The following is a 20011-nucleotide window of genomic DNA, read 5'->3' on the forward strand; positions in this document are numbered from 1 at the left end:
GGCAAAAAATAATTACTAAACAATATTTAAAATCTTGAAAATCATTTTAAAGAAAACTTAGACACATCGCAAAATGAAAATTTTCAAAATTAACAATTTCAAAGCTTTTTATGTAGACAAATATTTTTTCTTTTAGATTGAAGAGCAATTTAAGCACATAGAATGTCGTCAAAATAGGGGTAAAATATATGAACAATAAAATTAATAAGGTATTTTTAGGGGCAGAAGGTGTATGTGACTCCTTAACAATCCTACTGATAAATTAAGAGATATATCTTCCATAAAACTTGGTTATTTTACCTTTTCTTATCATCAAATTGTTTCAAGTGTCGACTTTGCTCCATGATGACCGCATGATCAGCGAGTTTCTGTATGAGGCGCTGCGAATACAAGAGGTGAACGGTGTGGCTTAGTGGATAAAGCATCAGCACGTAGAGCTGAAAACCCGGGTTCAAGTCCCGGCGCCGGAGAGAATTTTTCTCCGTTCCATTACTCTTTCGTCGTATGGTGACGCAGAATATCTGCATTGAAATATCATATGTACTTCGGTACATTGAAATAATATATGATATGCGTAAATCACGAAGTGATTTAAGACGGCGCTTATTCCGTCGGATCCCGGCCAACTAGTCACTCATAACGAGTGCACCTCAGCACATGTGTGGACTTCGGTCCTGTGTTCATAGACATCTATGACGTAATGCAGAGGGCGGCCACTAGAGGGAACCCAAGAGTTGGAACTCAATCAGAGACAATTCTTTTCGGCGCCGGGGTTGTATCCGGTGTGGCTTAGCGGATAAAGCATCAGCACGTAGAGCTGAAAACCCGGGTTCAAGTCCCGGCGCCGGAGAGAATTTTTCTCCGTTCCATTACTCTTTCATCGTAAGGTGATGATGATTATCATGACAAGAATAATGTGAGTAGTCTAAATCTATAGGTACTTTCCTAACTTGTATTGACGAAGATAAGAGGAAATTCCACAAAAGGATAGTTGTCCTTGCGTAAGCATAAATTTTCAGCCTACTAATAAAATCTTAGAAGATGATTTATAAATGTAAGACGAAATTGAGAAATGATACAGAAATAACTGTTGAAGATAGATAATTACTTTTTTATTGTGGCTGCAAAAGGGTATCTGTCGGATACACGGGGGAGAGCCATTAATCCTTCCCATTGAAGGCTTTAAGGAACCAACCTGGACAAATACCCAATGTCCCAAGCTGTTAGTGGTGCAGCTGTTAGTAAGCATAATTTTACGAGCTGAACTAAAGGGAGGGGCTACTCATCCATTAGCACTGGTCAGCTTGATTAGTTAATGACTGAATTTGGTATAATTTTCCTCTATTCAATACCTAATTCCCTCTTTACCCTTTCCTATCCAGTCCTCTGACTGAACTCTTACTTTCTTCGACTCCGATGGCATTAGATCATTCGAGGCTTAGGGGTTCATTTCCCTTTCCTTCCTCCTCTTTCTACTTTTCTGTTCCTATTGCTGACCTGCTATGGCACTAAAATCGCCCTTCAGTGGCTTAAGGAGGGAAAGCTGGTGATCAACAAGATCTCCCAGCTAGGTCCAGTGGACCCGTCGACCAACAGCAGGTGTGGTCCTCCAGACATTCTGGGGGTTGTGTGTGAATGAAGTAGCCACCAAAACGTTAAAATATGGTGTTCACTTAAATCGGCTACAACTTGCCATTTTCTCCAATATGAAATGAGTACCATTAAGGTAAAATTATCCGGAGGTAAAATAGTCCCCCAGTCGGATCTCCGGGCGGGGACTACTTTAATGGTACAGAATCAACTAAACATCTTACAATGGAATGCTGGTGGTATAACATCAGCCATCCCCTAACTGCCCATTGTGCAACTCAAACCAAGAAATGGATTCGGAACACCTCAAAATCTGTGCTTCAGTGGCTGGCCATGATAATATCTTTGAAAAATATTGGAGTGCAAGAGGTCAAATGACTTTATTGTCAAACGCCTGGGATTAGAAAACAACAACAACTTTTTTATTGCAGTAGAAAGTACGGTATGCATTCCACTTAAGTTCGTATCTCATAATGATTCTTTAGTTCAATCATTGAAAAAGAACGATTTTCGAAAACTGTGGGTTGCACATCTATGGCACTGAGTTACTCATATCGAAATGTGGCTGAATTTTGTAATCTTAATGCGATTTAATTTTGTTAAACTGTAATTTGCATATAATTGATTTTTTCCCAACCGTAAATTACGTAACATTACTTAAAAAGAACTTACTCTTTTATTAACTCTTCTAGCCTTCCTCCAGTCTGTTTATTAAAAGCTGAGGCAGTGGGCGTGAATTTGTATTCACCTCCACCCTCACCTCCTAGTTGGGCATCTTGGACATGGTAGACTCCAAGAACAAGTCCTTTCTGAAGGCGAAAGAAAAACTTAGATATCGCAATAGAATCGGATTATCATTAATGTCAATTTGATATCTTAACTATTGTGTACATTATACTGTCACACTGAGGTATATTGTTTACAATGCGGAGAAAACTATGGAGAGGGTTATTTATGTTGATTTGCTTTTCAGTGTTTGCATTTTGTTAAAATTACATGTTCATTAAAAGTTATTTAGGCCTATAAATTATATTAAATTATTTATAAATTATCATTGAGCAGCTTACATAAAACAGATAGACCTACGTTTCTCATGCAAACCTAAAACTAAATTTAAGAGTACTATCACCTTTTGACCGGCACCTCCTGGGGCTGCGTCCTCGCTGAAACAACGTTGAATGCTTCGAGCATTTAATCTGAATAAATGACGGGATTTTAAAGACGTTTGTAGTGCCATATCAAAAAAACAACTAAACATTTTGACAAATTTCTTCCAAATAAGTTTTTGTTCCTAAGGAAACGTCATACCATCCTTTTTTTCTGTTTCTGAATAATTCTTAAAGCCATCGTGTGCATACTTCGCGGCCTGATTGCATTGTTAAGAAATCGCTTGCGATAGAACATAGCAGAGCCATCTACATTACTCCCTCCACGATCTACACTGAAGATGGCTCTGGACATTATCTTTTCATTTTAATTTTCTTTTTCTCGCTCTCTTTTTTCGTTGCTTTATTATTCATAATAGAACTACCCGTATAATATGTACTACTCAAATTTTTTTTGTAAATGATATACTTTGTCTTCTAGGCAATCCCTGTTCAGGGAAAGTATTTAATAATAAAAAAATTCTACTCTTTCATCATTTACAAATATGTGAAATGCTTTTTTTTCTTTTACTCTTCAGTCTCCTTCCATTAAGAGGATTATGTGCTATTAGAAGATAGTAATCTTTAGTGTGATACCAGCGAATAGGGATTATAAAGAATGGACACTTCGCGTCGGTATCTTTGATGTAGCCGGACTGATTTCAATGACCTTCAAGCCAGCTAGAGCGTGAGATTCTGCTTTCTCCCTAGAGTTGGCGCTGACATCACACCAGCTAGCAGCGGAAATATAACACATATAATTAATACATCTAGGTACATTATGTACTCAAATAAAATAAATTGGATCCATAAAATAATAAATACGTCATTAACTGTAATGTCTAGACTCTAGAGTTCCTTTATAATGAGTATTGAGACGTTGACCCCAACAACAATTAAAATATGTAATGATTTGATAGCACTGAAAATGGAAAAACGAAACTCTTACGAGAAGTAAAACCATAGGGAAGAGTCGGGTAGTATCGGACATCGGGTAGTATCGGACAGTGCGTTTCTTTCATCTACTACGATATGGTAGTACCTGAATGACATGGTTATGTTTCTCTATGCGACATCACAGATACGTAACCATGTCTATCAGGTACTATCATCGTGTGGTAGATGAAAGAAACTCACTGCCCGATATTACCCGATGTCCGATACTACCCGACTCTCCCCTATACCTATATTATATTATATACAAATATTAAATGAATTTGATACTTAATTTTATAATGTATTATATTATTTTATAACATAATTTATTATATCTGAAATATAAAAAATTATTATTACAACTAGTTCGTCACTGAGAAATAAGGAAAAGCTGTTAACTTGAATTAATTTGAAGCAAAGCGTTACTGGATTATGCAATAAGGTAGGCGATGTTTGAATCCTGTGTCTCAACTCTATTCTCAATTATTATCTTAGCCTATGCTCGATTACACTAACCTCTAGCGCTTGAAAGTAGAACTAAACGCTGGCGCACAGAGGAACAAAACACAGGCAAATTCACTCAGTGTCCATTCTTTATAATCCCTATTCGCTGGTGATACTAACTTTATCAACACTATAACTTGTGTGTAATTTAAATTTTATCTAAGAAATTACATTTTGTTGAGAATTGGTAGTCATTTTAGTATACCGTACTGTCTGTATGGAAATGAGTTTCTCATTCGCATATCTCTGTTGGCTGAGAGAAATAAATATTTCACTCATAGTTTCTTAATGCAATACTTGTAGAAGAATGAATAAAATATATGTCGGCAAATACGTGTTCACCATGGCGTAGCGCGGTTTCCGAAACAGGGGAAGCAATCAAGACTAATTTAGTAATAATAACATTGGTCAATAATGATTTTGTTAAATGTACAATTTCTGCTGTCTCTTATGTAATGACATCTGCTGATTACGAAAATGAAGTCAGAATTTTTCTACCAGCCACCATTTTTTTTTTTTTTTTTGTAATTTTAGAAAAATTGATTTATTTTTGTTGCTATATATGGAAAGAAAATATTTCAAGTATTTCATTTTATTGATTTAAACAATTGACTTATAACTTTAGATCACGAGAAACAAATGAAACTGAATAGCTTAAGAACGTCCTGCAAATAAATGTCTGTAGCATTTTGCAACAAACCAACAAACAAGTGTTTCAAAACCTCTTCCATATAGCTGGAAAAAAAAAAAAAAAAAAAAAAAAAAAAAATTGAAATCTTACAAAGTGTCTATAGTCCATGAATTTATTTTTGAATGGTAATGTAGTAAATCGAGTCATCTTCTATAATTGGATTTTACAGAAGTTTTGTTTATCCACATTTAATAATTTTATTGAATGGAGACAAAGGGAATGGACGGACACCATTGCTTAGTGTTTCTTAACGTTTTGATCATTATAAGTATCATTGTTCACTTTAGCGATGATTTATACAATATTATGATCGAACAGACATTAAAACGCATAAAGTAAAATTGAAAGAGCAAACCTTGAATAACTGATAATTTTATTTAACGTTTCTTTTAAAAATAGTTAGTTTTCGAAGACTGTGGGATTATGATATGAAGACACTGAAGAAATAGAGAAAGACGAGGAGAAACCGAATATCCAACTGAGCAATGAACGTATCTAGCTTGAGAATTAGTCTATGAAATTCACTGCAAATTGAGCTTAAGTAACCACTGAAAATACGTTAATGCCAAACTCTGGAATCAGGGAATACTTAGAAATACAAAGTGACTCAAACCTAAACTACAGCCGGCCAGTCTCCGGCTCTTGGAAAGAGAAGAGGGAACGAGAGAGAAAGGTAGTGACCAGCATTGCCAACCTGTGGCGTTTTGAAGTTTTGAAAAGAACCTCGAAATTCCACTGTGAATGAAACTATTCTGCTAAATTTTAACCTTAAAACACTCTGGTTCAGTTTAAAGGAATGTTTTTAATTCTGTTGTAATTTGCTGTTACAAGACTTCAGTTCTGATATACGAAGATTAATTCAATCGCAGTTTGTAATGCTGGGAGAGAGGCGGGCACTAGAGATTAAAGTTGTCTGCTAGAACCAACCAGCTGTGAGCGTGTGATGTATTTAGCGCGATGTTGCCACTTCTTTTTTATGCGAAGCACGTGGCGAACGAATCGTTAGTTCTTTGTGTTATAGTACAGGTGAAGTAGTTGTGTTGTTTTGTGCTTGAGCGATTTACGGTGCCTGTAAACTTTATTATTGATATAGTAATATGGCCAGTGGTTCGTCAGAATCGAAAAAAGAAAAAAATCGGCTCTTTTAAAAGCCAAAGTCATGAATTTATATATGCAGATTGTGTGAATATTTTCAGAAGGAGCGAGACAATGGAGAACCTCTTCTCCCTGTTACGAAAGTGGTAGATAAAATTTGTGACGCCTTGAAGGTGGGAAAAACAACCGTTAAATGTGTGCCGTCTTTCCACTTGAGTATTAACAGATTCTAAAGAAAGTAGAGTCTTTTTCATATGATACACTTTCATTATTCCCATAGTCATGCAGTGATATACTGTAGGCCTATGTATAATTTACATACGCGTTCGCATTAGTTTTTATTCTGTTATAATTATTTAGCTGCGTATATTAACGAAAGATGCGATCTACGTTTGTGTAAAATGATTTACATACGCGTTCGCATTAGCTTTTTTTTTTTTTTTTTTTTTTTTGTGATCTGCGCTAGCTGTATACATTAACGAAGGATGTGATCTAAGTTATATGTAAAATGATTTATAGGCATGCCTACCGTTCGAATTAGTTTTTATTCCGCTCCACAAAAATCGGTCGGCGTGCGCGTGACAGTTTTCATTCTGTCTATACGTATCGGCAACACTGTCTCCCTCGGTCACAAGAAACGTCAGGGCCGGAGAGCGACCGGCTGGACTGTAAGTAAGGGAACGTCATTCCTGCTGTCTCTCGGCTCTATAGGTAGTCTGGCAAGAAGATCGTCAAATTTCGCAGCATGCTATTTCAAGGCACTAAAGTCTGGCAAGTGAGTTTCGAGTAATTATTTAAGGAAATAAAGACAATCTTACCTGAATATCAGAGCAGTCGTTCAAATTATTCTCCATTACGTTAAATGCATATGTTGTTGCAGCGACGTACGAAGTTCTGGGGCACTCTCTGGAGCTAATCCTCACTAATATTGTGGCGTATTAGCAGTATTATTTCATTCTTGAGAGTCTCCAGAGTTCGCGGGATATATTTGTACACTTTTTATTTGAGGATACCCCATAGGTGGCGGTCGGGAAACTCAGTTGGTATAGCAACTGACTGCATACAGGAAAGTCTCTGGCTCAATCCCGGGTGGTGACGGAATTTTTCTTGTTATCAAAACTTGATGACCACTCAACTTCCTGCAAAGTTGAGTAATGAGTCTTACCCGAGGATAAAAAGCGATTGGACGTGGTGTCGAGCTGTCGACCATAATATGACCTCATTCTAGTGCCGAGATCACGGAAGTATGCATCTCTACCTTCTATCCCTCATTATAGAACGTCTTTATACTCATCTTCCTATACTGTAGAAATACCTTGCCTCTGGAATTCGTTACCTAATGATGTCAGGGACTGCCGGACTTTATCACAATTCAAAATTAAATTGGAAAATTTTGTCTTAGTTAATGTTTTTTAGGTATTGCTAGAAGTATTGATTTGTGTTTTTCTTTCTTTTTCTTGTTTACTCTAGATTAAAATTGCAAGTTTCTTGTTTATGTTAGTTAATTAGTTAGGATAGAATTAATTATGATAATCACTCATTTAAAGTTTGTGTGACTGCAACCTGTGTATATTTTTGTGTGGCTTTACTTTGTTTATAGTGTTTTTTTCTCTCTCTTTATTTCTTGTGTAGCTTTACTTTGTATATTATAGTGTATTTTTTTCTGTTTATTTCTATTATTGTATTTGTATTCCTGGTGTTGTGGAAGAGAAGGCCTGATGGCCTTAACTACACCAGAATGAATAAATAAATAAATAAATTCTCCCATTCGCCCTCGTGGCGTGTGAAGGGGATACATTTACCTTTCCTACAACGTAGGTAAAAGTCACGCATCGACAAATCTGGAGATCGAGCGGGCCATATTAATCTGTCGTCAAACATTTCACATAGAGTTTCCCTTGAATGCATCGATGTGGATGCTATTGTGTCATCTTGCTGAAAAATTCGTAATTCTTTTCTTGCTGCTTGAGAAGTTGTGAAAACTGCTGTTCACATAACGCTCCGAGTTGTTTTTAATATGGATCTATTTTTCACGCACTAACCGCATCTCATACTCCCAGTTTTTTTTTATATAAATCATGTAGTAGGATTTCATGAGAACAGTGTAGATTTTCGATATTAAGTTAATTTCGTGACTGTGAAATTATTTCGTTGAAATATGAGAGTTTGCAAAATTTCGCCGTTAAATGTCATTCATTTTCTGGATTATCTTCGTGAGAATTTTGCTTTTGCGAATATAATTAAGGTTTCAAACATTTCGCATATTCTTTTAATACCGAAAAATCACACTTAAGGGGAGAGGATGGTATTTTTTAAAACTTTTTTCGTATTTGGTGTAAAATATTAATTTTTTCTAGGTATAGAGCTCATAGCTGTGGCAACTCAACCAAATAAAAATATTTTGAAAAAATTATTTGGGGGCCCAAATTTGAAAAAAAATATACCCAATGCAGGATTGTACTAAAACCGATATATCTAAACCGTTTTTAAAGATAGATTGAAACAGTGTTTTGCAATGTATTTGCAAGAGCATGTTCTACAAACTGTCTATAACAGAATTGTGATATTAGTTCCTACGCTTGTAAAATAAACAATTCAAATTTAATAACAATTTCCTGATTTCCTTTCTTGCAAAGAAACGGACGTATTTTTAAAATGAAATCAATTAACAAAATTCTGTTACAGAGAAGAGTTTCCTAATAGTCTAAAGAATGTGTGTTCTAAATTTCATGCATGTATCTTTAATAGTTCAGAAATTATATCCATTTTTGTCTGGCAATGTAGTAAAAAAAATGAAGTTACTGGAAACCGATAAAAATGGGCGTGTGATTTAAAATTCCATAGCGCAGGAAGTTTAAAAATGACGTCTCACCATCCGATAAGGGCAAAAATACCTACAAAATGTTATGCAATGCATTCCACACATATCAAAGGGTATTTTAAAGAAAAATATTTTTTCTTTGAAAATCTAATTTACCGGAAACAACAATAAAAGTGGCGAGTGATTTAAAAATCCATAACGCAGGAAGTTTAAAAATGGCGACTCAACATCCGATAAGGGCACAAATACCCACAAAATGTTATGCTATGCATTCCACACATATCACAGAGTATTTTAAAGAATTTTTTTTTTAAATATACTCATTTTTCACCAAAAAATACCATCCTCTCCCCTTAAGGATAAACAATGCTGTGAAATCTCATTAATTTTCAAAATAACTGAAGATATGATAACTGCAGATAGTATTATTTCATGATAATACCATAATTTTATTAAAAATGTCAGTATTTATGATTCACATAGATTTTATGATACGATAATGTTATTTCTTTATTTATCTTATTGTTAGACATTCTTATTTAAAACGATCTAAATTTTATATCATAAAAAGCATAGAAACTACTAACGATTCCAGAGGTGAAAACTGTTGGAAAAAGCAAAGCTTAATAGTTCTTAAAAACATAAGTAATTTTGAACACAGACATACGTTATTTGTCACGTTATTACGAAATACAATATGTAGACATAATAAAAGTAACTTGAAGAGTCCACATATCAAGAATCATGATTCACAGCTTACTCTTTCTTCTTCCTTAACGATAGCATTGCGATTCAAAATTCCTCACAAAGGTTATCTTTCTGCAACAAATGCATCGAAGTGCAACGTTTTGCCTCGCAAAAAATCGTTGCGAACAAAATGCTGCATTTGGTGCCCTAAAGCTGTGCGACTATAGAGTTGCATTCCGGCTGACATTTGAGAGCTGAAATAAAATTAAAATATGTTTTTGTGTCTTTTATGAACTTTGGTATTTTGTTTGTAATTAAATGCATTTAAAGGATTCTGGAACAATTTCTCGTATCCTACATGCTTCAAAGGAGGTAACAGAGAGAAAATTGAGAATTGTTTTATATTGATGTTTATTTTATATATAAATCCGAGTTATAACATAGCCTATCTCTTGTCCACAGTTCAATAGTTTAACTTCACACAATTCGTTTCATTTCGAATTGTCTGATCATATAACACACTAAAAATGACTGCACTGAAGATTCTCGCAAATATATTTTTTTCCAAAATGTTTAATGAGCCAGTGGGATCATTTAATCCTGAAGGAATCTTTAAAATTATGCACAGGTCTTTATAAAAACGTATTTAATATAATTGAGTTAGTCATCATATATCATGGCATTAGGATATATGTATGTTTATTTCACTTTCGGGTCCGGAGGACAAGCTATTTGGTACAGGAACTGAATGAGAGTTCGAGTTGGACGTCCAGTCATTCTTCTCATTTTGAGATAGGGATAATCTGCTGAATGGCACTCCATTCCACAGCTAGTGATGTCCAAGTGCACCCAGTCTCCACATGGCACAAACTCCTGGAAATAATTTAAGAACAAATATATGTTTACTAAATTGATGGGAGAAAAAAATAAAAAGTGTAGATATTATATTCCAACTCATATAGGCTACTCGTAAATTGTATTAAAACCTATTGTAAGTTCAAGATTGGGTATTTGGTTAAAATTGCACAATCACATTGAAAGTAAGGAATAGCTGCGATGTAACGTGCTGACATTGTATTTGAAACTAAAGGGTTATATCTTAGACCTAAACAATAACTATTCTGAATGAATTCCCCCTCCCAGACAAGTATCGGAATATTCGCCAGAGTATCAACACCTCACAGTATTTTTTTCTTAGTAGTTTGAACCTTCCTCGTTTTCGTCTTACACATCACTGCGGGTAGGGGAGGGAGAATCATCACTGAATCACACAGTAGATATCTCACAAGTGGAGACCTCCCTGGTTATGGGATTAGCATGGCACAAGGCCACCGCAGAGTCATCATAGTAGAAAATTCACAAGACAAAGGAAATGCACCCAGTCTCATGGACGGAAGATAAATTTCTTCCATTGCTCACGCCGGGAATCGAATCTCGGACCTCTTAGTCGAGAAGCGCACGCGTTATCCACAAATCTAAGCAGCGATCTACATTTATGAACAGGTACCTGCAGCTTTCATCGCTAAATGACAGTATTATCCAGATGTCAAGACGATCGTTGTGCACATAAGCTGCACAAGTGAAACAACGAAGCATTAGTTGCAAGATGGCTACATCTCTGCACGGATTCATGGTGCTATTTTTTCTGGGAAAAAGATCTGGCAACAAAGGGTACTCATAAAGACATGCTGCCCATTTATAGTGAGCACTGTCTGTCATGTCAAACTATCTCAATTGGGTGCAGAAGTTCTTTGAAGGTCGACAAGTACTGAACATTGAGACGGTCGGTCAGTGGAGATTGTCATGGACGAAAATGTGCAACAGGTTGGCGATTTTATCCGAACAGACAGGGTAAAGGGAACGATATGATAGCCCAGATAGTCAGAGGTGATGAGCAGAGAGAGCATTTGGTGTACGTAAACCGTTGAGTTAACTGCTACATGCACTATATCGCAATGTATTAGGGAGCGAGGAAGGGAGGGGGTGAATGTCATCGTGTCGCTACAATAACGACGACTAGAGTACAGTTCCTGCAGCAAATTATCTTTACTATTCAGTAATTTCACTTTATAATATTAAATAACCTATTGTTTATATTGTACATTTAATTACAACATACATAGTTCTGTGTTACATGATAATAATGTAGCTACATAAGAACAATATATTGTATATAAATACAACAACATAGAAAACATAGTATTTTACTTTGTATTACTTTGCTCTTCTTCATGACTGCATTTGTTACAGTGCACGACAATATACGTACTTCATTAAGATTTTCTGCTTTCATTTCTTCAGACCACAATAATCGCATTGATTTTTCAAACAGAGCTGCAATGGTAACATGATTTACTTTCTATAGCTCTTCGAATGTCAATAGAAACTTTTTGCCCACACCTTCAGTTTGAAGTGCCCCAACAATAACATTAGCGACAGATCTGTTTGCAATAAATGTCGTTTCGTCTATAGATATCCACAATTTTTCATCTTTTAAGGTTTCTCTAATTTCATGTAAGACATCTTCATAATATTTTGCTAAATAACCCGTACGCAGAGTAAATTGTTGGGGTAGTGTTCTACCTGTATATTTTTGCAAAAATGATCTGACACATGGGTGTTCCAGTTTTTTAAATGGAATATTTGCCCTAACGAACATGTGGCACAAGTATTGATAAAAATCACATTCCACATTTGAACTCGTGGGAATAGCTTCGACTTTTTTCGAATTCAACAACTTAAAGCATTCCTTGTGTCTTTTAGAGTTGTAGTGTTTTTGTACATGATGTCTCGTCTTCCCCAGTAAATCGACTTTACATACCATGCATGTAAGTTTTTCACTATCTGTAGGAAAGTGCTGCGATCCGAACTCCTCAACAAATCGCTGCAATTGTACATGCCGAGGCTTCTTTTCTTTCGGCATATCGTAAACTATGTTATAATGTAAAGGCAAACAAAAGCTTTGCACTTACGGTAAACACAAATAGAACTAATTAGGACTGCGATAGGAAAAAAAATGAATACAGGAAATAGTGTAGAAGGACCAATAAAGTAGAATATGCAGAAAACAGGAAATTCAAATACGCCAGGAAATGCATAGGTATTGAAAACTATCTAAGACAGCACGTGTAACATCAGAGAGCTCTGCGCGCACAAGGACTGTACCTTGTAGGTAAGACCCCTTCCCCCACCTCGTGACGTAATCAAAGATCTCGGTATAGTAAACTTGTGTCCACTGATAACGTACCCCATCTGCTCTCTTTGGTGATAAGTCATGCATGCATTGTTACCACCCCGGGACAAAGTGTGCATCAATGCTTGAACCAACACAGCGATGGTATACTCATGTAGAGATGACGCCATCTTGCAACTGATGCTTCTTTGTTTTGCTTGTGAGCATATCGGTAATATTATTATTTTCCAATGGCGAGAATTGACGATCAAGTCATTCTCTCTCACAAAAGTTGCTACGCAAAGAGTTCTTTTACGTGCCGTAAATCTATGACATGGGACCCACATCTTCACTTTCCATTTTGGAGGAATCCTTGCTAAAGATTTTATCGCAACCGGGCTGTATATTAAGCAATACGAGAGAAAAAAGAAAAATGCCGTAAGAATTAAAACTGTATTCGATGCGATTGAGCAATCGGATTTAAAAACCATAAAACCTACAAAAATGAGTGCAATTCATGCAACATTAATATTTATAAGAAAAAATATGATGGAAGTTAGACCAATTGAAATGTTTTGTGTTAAATTTACCTTCAGAAATGCTGCTGCTCTACAGGGACTACCTCCAGGGCCCATTCCAGTATTCGTAACATCAGCATTTGTTATATCTAAACATATAAACAACATAATTAGCGCTTACAGTCCGACACATAAATTAATAATAGGTATGTAAATAAATAATTAGTAAATATGCCTTAATAAGTAAATACATAATATAGCGTGTCTACCGTTGACTTCTGACTTTCGAAAGTTTATTTTTAATTTAATGCCAGGATATGTAGCTGTGATTATGGTCGGAAAATAATCGGAGACTCAAAGTTCATGTAGTAATTTCGTAGTAGGCTCTACTATCAATGAGTGTGTAGTAAGCTTTTGACCAACAGTAGTGTGTTGAAAGGATACGGAGTCGAGAATCCCGATATCCCGGAAGAGGTAATTGAAAATGTGCGGAGATTGTTTGGAAGAAGTTATTTGCTACAATGTGCGAATTTGGAGCTACGAAAATCCAAGAACATGTCGTGGTAGTCCAAAAATTGTTTAGTGTGGTCTTCTAGACAGTCACATTACTGGGCTGTTTTCTTCACTGAGAGTACTGTCACTGGGGAAATTTAGTTGAACATGCTTATGCTTTTCACTGTACCACAGGCAACACACATGCAATCAACAATAATTTTCCATAAAAATGGTGCCCTGCCACGTTGGAGTTGTGACGTCCGAGATTATCTAAATGAGACATTCTCAAATCGATGGATAGGGCGTGATGGTCCTTTCCTTGACCTCCGCGTTCTCCCGATATTACCCCGCAAGATTTCTTTTTGTGGGGATACATCAAAGATAAAATATACTCTACAAGAGTTAACAGCATAGGAGATTTGCCATAAGAAATGCCATACACTTTGTCACTATATATATATATATATATATATATATATATATATATATATATATATATATAGGGGAGAGTCGGGTAGTATCGGACAGCGGGTAATATCGGACAGTGAGTTTCTTTCATCTACCATACGATGATAGTACCTGATTGACATGGTTACGTTTCTGTGATGTCGCATAGAGAAACGTAACCATGTCATTCAGGTACTACCATATGGTGGTAGATGAAAGAAACGCACTGTCCGATATTACCCGACGTCCGATACTACCAGACTCTCCCCTATATACATACATATATATATATATATGCTCCACGTTATATGGCGTGAAATCGAGTACAGACTGGACATGGTACTTCGTGCTACAAGAGGCGCCCTTGTTCAAGTGCACTGGACTGAAAAATTAGTGAGTTTTACAATAATTTACATGCATAGTATTACCTGTATACAATTGATTCCCTTGAACTGTATGTGTTAATGTTGAAAGTTCCTGATGAGCACTCTGTATAATAGATTAATTAATAACTTAGTCAACGTATTTTCATAGTTTAATTTCATTAGAAACTGTGAAAAACATTAAATATTGACAAATTTCAGGACTTTGCGATCATGTGATTAGCATGGCGCAATGTCTTCTTGTGAACGCCTAATTGAAAGTCGAAATAAAGATTAAAATATTAAAGTGATTAGACTGACGAATGGATAAATTAATCAACGAGCGAATGAACAAGAGACCTGACTGAAAAGAATGGTTTTTTTTTATCCTAATAATGGAGATTTTCTTTTATTTTCTTTTGAAGGTCTATTGCAACCCATTGTTTCCTGAGTTTTCTGTTGGTGAATTCTGAGGTCCCACGAGACACCTTAAGCCTTGTTTTTTTTTTTGAACAGGCGCAAGCGACGTGTGAGGTGCGAAGCCCGCCTCGCACAAATCCGGACTACACGGGAGATAGTGGTTTCTATAGTTGCGGGGTGCGCATCTCACAGTTATAGAAATCACTCACTATCTCTCGTGTTGTCTGGATTTGTGCGAGCCTCGCACCTCGCATGTCGCTTGCGTCGGTTCAGAAAAACCAGGCTTTACAGTCTCAATTTCGTCGCCGCCCTCAAAGACGTCTGTCTGTAAAGCAGGGATTTAGTGGGCTGAGGAATAGCCGACCGGTAATTTTTCCTGACTTTCAGTTCTTTGAAGGTCTTAAATCTATTTACCTTCCCAACGAAGCCATGCCACGTATTTATTGCTCCATAAAAATCAATCACCCTTAGTAACGGTATAACGGCGAGCATGGTAATCACTACATTGTCAACGATGGCTAAGATACGAGGACTATTCATAAAGTAACTTCCGTTTATTTTTTACAAACTTGTGAATGACGTTACAGAATTGGGTTACAATACGTTTGAAAGTATACACTCTAATTTATTTTTCCACATAGTTTCCAGTCACATTGAGACACTTGTCGTAGCGTTTGACGAGCTTTGAAATTCCGCAATTGTAGAATTCGGCCGCCTGCGACTGAAGCCAACCTACGACGCTGGTTTTCAACTCTTCGTCATCGTCAAAGCGCTTCGAGCCAAGCCACGTCTTCATGTGCGTGAAGAGATGGTAATCGCTAGGCGCAAAATGTGATGCTTTTCTCGATCAGATTGTGACAGGAGATGAGACTTGGGTGCGGTATGTGAATACAGAAACAAAGCTTCGATCAATGCAGTGGGGCCATACTCACTCGCCGAAAGAAACCCACAAAGTGTCGCCAAACACTTTCCACGACGAAACTCATGGCAACTGTCTTCTGGGACACAAAAGGAATTTTGCTAGTGGAGTTCTTGGAGAGGAATGCCACAATTAACGCTGAGCGTTACTGTAACACATTAACAAACTTGAAAAGGGCCATTCAAAACAAACGTCGTGACATGTTGAACCCTAGAGTGATTTTCCTGCATGACAACGCCCGGCCGCATACAGCGCGTCGTACTGCGACCAAGCTACAAGAGTTCAACGGGAAAGTATTGGATCATCCTCCCTGTAGCCCAGATTTTGCGCCTAGCGATTATCATCTCTTCATGCACATGAAGACGTTGCTTGGCTCGAAGCGCTTTGACGATGACGAAGAGTTGAAAACCAGCGTCGTAGGTTGGCTTCAGTCGCAGGCGGCCGAATTCTACAATTGCGGAATTTCAAAGCTCGTCAAACGCTACGACAAGTGTCTCAATGTGACTAGAAACTATGTGGAAAAATAAATTAGAGTGTATACTTTCAAACGTATTGTAACCCAATCCTGTAACGTCATTCACAGGTTTGTGAAAAATAAACGGAAGTTACTTTATGAATAGCCCTCGTAGTAACTACTAGATATTCTGTAATCCGTTGTTTTGGAATACGTGACTATTTCTTCGCATTATGAGACTCTGTTACTTACATGTGACTTTCTTAGTGAAATGGTGCCAGAGAGGAAATCGCCAGACACGATCGCCTGTTATGGAGCCTGCCTTGTTGATTTCTCTCCACAAGTCATGGTTATTTGTATAGACACCCGATGCGGCTCCTCCCAGGGCTGACCTCATTCCCACTGAAATTAAAAGTTAACGTTATTCAAAAGGCATAGATACTTTGCTATTATACTTTTTGGCAACAAGTAACCACTGTGTATTAAACAAAGATTCGTAAAATTATTGACGATCACAAAGTCACAAATTTCACATTACCAGAATTGTCTATTTGCTCTGATATCTACCATGAAAGTAAGGGTCCGGTAATATAATCTCCCCGATTAGAAAGATAAATAACGAGAGGAACATAGATCCATGGGCGATTTCTCAGGGCATGCTATGCTTGCTGCGCAAGCCCAATATTTTCGTAGAATGTGTATTTCTCAAAATGGCGTTACGTACATTAAAATTTATTTTGATTTTTGGAATATTGTATAGGTATAATACCATCCGCAGGTTGCACACCGCAAGTATCGCAACGCTTGCTCGTTTCTCGGAACTACAGGAAAGACGTTGAAACAGCGAGAATATGATGCGCGCAAGTGCCTTCCTCCTTAGTCCGTCCTAGGCGCACATGCTTCTGTTATGTGTTGTTTGAAGCTCTGGTCCGAGAGCTACACCAACGATTATTTAACGTTACACAGATCAGTATCGACAGCGGGAATGTGTTGTGATTTGCGAGTGCAATGTAATTGTATGAGCGGAATGCATGTGTTAGCTGCTGCATGTATTATTAATTCTTAAACATTAATGTGAAGTATTGCAATGAGTTCGGAATTGTGTGTCATTGAAACCTTATTATTAAATTCATTTTCCCGAAGGACTGTTCAAGAGAAGACAGACATTATAGAGAATATGTGCGCTCGTTCAGTGCAGCTCAATACAACAATGTGCATTGGTCGGCAGGGTCGAAAAAACTAAATAAACTGTTTTGTTGGCCATGTTTGTTATATTATATCGAACTTCTACATCTGATAAGCGAATATGATCCATGACTCATAATGATTTCATAATTATAAACTAAATTATTTATGTGGGTCTGATTGTTTTTATTAATTATGAATTATTATATCCTCCATCTTCCCCTATGAATAAAAGAGCAAGCCTAACTTTCGTGACTAGCATTCGCCCCTGCATAGATCTTATTCAAAATTTTATTTTACCATCTTACAGAAGAATGTTTGCCATTTTGACTTCACTTTATTTTAAAGATATCGTCCAAATGCTTGCCCTCACGAGCTATACACTCCTCAAACAATAACTGTGCGTCCTTCTTCCTCAAAAAAAGTAGCGTATTAAGAGAAGGTCACCAATTATGGCCCCTTTTCATTTTTTGAATATAATGGAAAAATGAAAATTTTGTAAGCTATAAAAAATACTCATTACTGTTACATATTAATTCCAATATTATAGAAAATTAAGTATCTGCAGATTTTGTGATATATAAATGAAGAAAATTGCTGTGATACTATTAGAAAATTTGTCGTTTTAATAAATACTATGGATGTTATCCAGCGGTATGCCAAATTACTGAAATGAAATTAGAATAATATAGAGTATGTAATGTTGGTACCTGTACACTGCCTTATGGCACTACGAAGTTAATAGATATAAAATTGAATGTTTTACTGTTTTGTATTAATATATATGTACGATATTTGTGAACAGATTTCTTTATGAAACACATACAGTATACTTACTTGAAAGTGTGGCAACATCTATCATGAGACGAGGTTTGTGCGCTTCTCGAGCATACCCCAAAGCGTCAGCCAGAATTATGCGCCCTTCATTAGAAGTGTCCTCCACTTGTATGGACGCTCCATTGTGTGCAAAGAGTATGTCTCCTGGCTTCATCGACATTCCGCTAGGCATATTTTCGCACAATGGAATGAGAGCTGCATATAAAAATTTTGTAAATAGACAAAGAAAGGTTTATAAACATGGAATTTAAAGCTACGGAGGTTTTTATTTCCATATCGGAGATTTAATGTTAGCCGATTTTTTTTTTTATCTTTTATCGATCGGATGTATGACGAGATTCTTCCGACACAAAGTTAACATAACACAAGACCTTCGCTTAGGAGAACACATTACATAACAATAATAACGTAACAACAGCTATCCAAATGTATTCATATTACAGCGATGCACCGAAGTACATATGATATTTCCATGCAGGAATTCTGCGTTATCATATGATGAAGGATCGGTGGAGTGGAGAAAAATTCTCTCCAGCACCGGGATTCGAACCAGGGTTTTCAGCTCTACGTGATGACGCTCTATCCACTAAGCTACACCGGATTCCAATTCCGATGCCGGATTGAATCCTCTCAGTTTAAACCTCACCTTTTAGTTTCCCTTTAGTGACCAACCCTCATGCACTGTGTCACAGATGTGTGACAGTGGCACAATGTCCAACACACTAACGTGCAGAGGTGCACTCATTACGAGTGACTAAGTGACCGAGATCCGACGATCCTTCATCAAATGTATTCAATTTCCTAACCCACCACAATTAATTTCACGCAACGTAAAAGCTAGGCACTTCACGTACATCACTACCGGCAAAGTATTCACAAATTGAAGGATGATATAGATAATAAAACTTTCTCCAGTTCTTAATTATTGCTTACTTTAATTCTCTAAGATATACGACGTGAATAGTCCTGCCTGAGGCCTTGGACTGGAGATACAGAATGAGCACTACTTCGTGTCTTCATAGGAGAAAATTTTTTCTCATGAAATTTCGGCTAACGTATGGGACGAGTTTTCACTCACCATCATGAATTTAGGGAGCTGCAATGAGTCGCGAAATCCGGTTACTCAAGCCAGCTATAACGTCTGAGGGGATCATCGCTGTAATCACACGTTATCCCTATACCGGTTGGGCGAGCTTTCACCTCTGCTCAAGCATATGAACATGAAGCTAGCAGTCGGTTAATAGGCCTTGATCCTCCATGGGCTGTCGCGTAACATATTTTTTTTTTTTGTTATACGAAGTAAATAAATTACACTACAACAAATCAGTTTCAAAGAACAAAATTAAATTATGTAGTAATACGAAAATTTTGTGGCATTGTATGTTAATTAAGTTCCCTAGTACAAGTAAGTAGGCTATAACACTATTTCAACTGTGCAATTAATGTTTTTGAGATAAAAATAGTGTAGGCCTATTATAGTTTTTAAAGGAAGGTGTTGACGTCAATTTCACCGAAGTGTCCACCTCTAGAACACACCGTAACTGTGTGTACAGCGCACCAGCCAAAAATACTAAAAATGTATTACTTTCAATTACTTTCAAATACTCAGTATTTCAGTACAATTTCAATGGGAACGTGCTGTGAAAATTTGGTTGAAATCTGTAAAACAGAAAAGTTTTGAAAGTTACCAGTGTCCAGTGTTGCCAACACATAAATTGTATCCCCGTCAGTTT

At 36.8% G+C, this 20011-nt stretch overlaps 3 protein-coding genes across 5 annotated transcripts in view; 1 reads left to right on the forward strand and 2 right to left on the reverse strand.

Moving 5' to 3' along the window:
- Positions 1-3106, reverse strand: part of LOC138698363 (cytosol aminopeptidase-like) — a 45882-nt gene extending 42776 nt beyond the window's left edge. The window contains exons 1-2 of the mRNA XM_069824220.1: positions 2720-3106; positions 2263-2399 (exon numbers count right to left, since the gene is read on the reverse strand). Of these exons, the coding sequence (XP_069680321.1) occupies positions 2263-2399; positions 2720-2848 (266 nt within the window). The 5' untranslated portion in view covers positions 2849-3106. The remainder of the gene's footprint in view (positions 1-2262; positions 2400-2719) is intronic.
- noi (splicing factor 3a subunit 3 noi) overlaps positions 1-20011 on the forward strand; it is a 130752-nt gene that overhangs the window by 54967 nt on the left and 55774 nt on the right. The gene's annotated exons all lie outside the window — the stretch shown is intronic.
- Positions 9751-20011, reverse strand: part of LOC138698364 (cytosol aminopeptidase-like) — a 34698-nt gene continuing 24437 nt past the window's right edge. Inside the window, exons 7-10 of one of the 2 annotated variants that reach the window (XM_069824221.1) lie at positions 18279-18473; positions 16509-16658; positions 13232-13308; positions 9751-10342 (exon numbers count right to left, since the gene is read on the reverse strand). In XM_069824221.1, coding sequence (XP_069680322.1) covers positions 10169-10342; positions 13232-13308; positions 16509-16658; positions 18279-18473 — 596 coding nt within the window. In that variant the 3' untranslated portion in view covers positions 9751-10168. The remainder of the gene's footprint in view (positions 10343-13231; positions 13309-16508; positions 16659-18278; positions 18474-20011) is intronic. The other variant, XM_069824222.1, reaches the window with a different exon arrangement.

The sequence above is a fragment of the Periplaneta americana genome, chromosome 4 (assembly GCF_040183065.1).
Source record: "Periplaneta americana isolate PAMFEO1 chromosome 4, P.americana_PAMFEO1_priV1, whole genome shotgun sequence".
NCBI lineage: Eukaryota > Metazoa > Arthropoda > Insecta > Blattodea > Blattidae > Periplaneta > Periplaneta americana.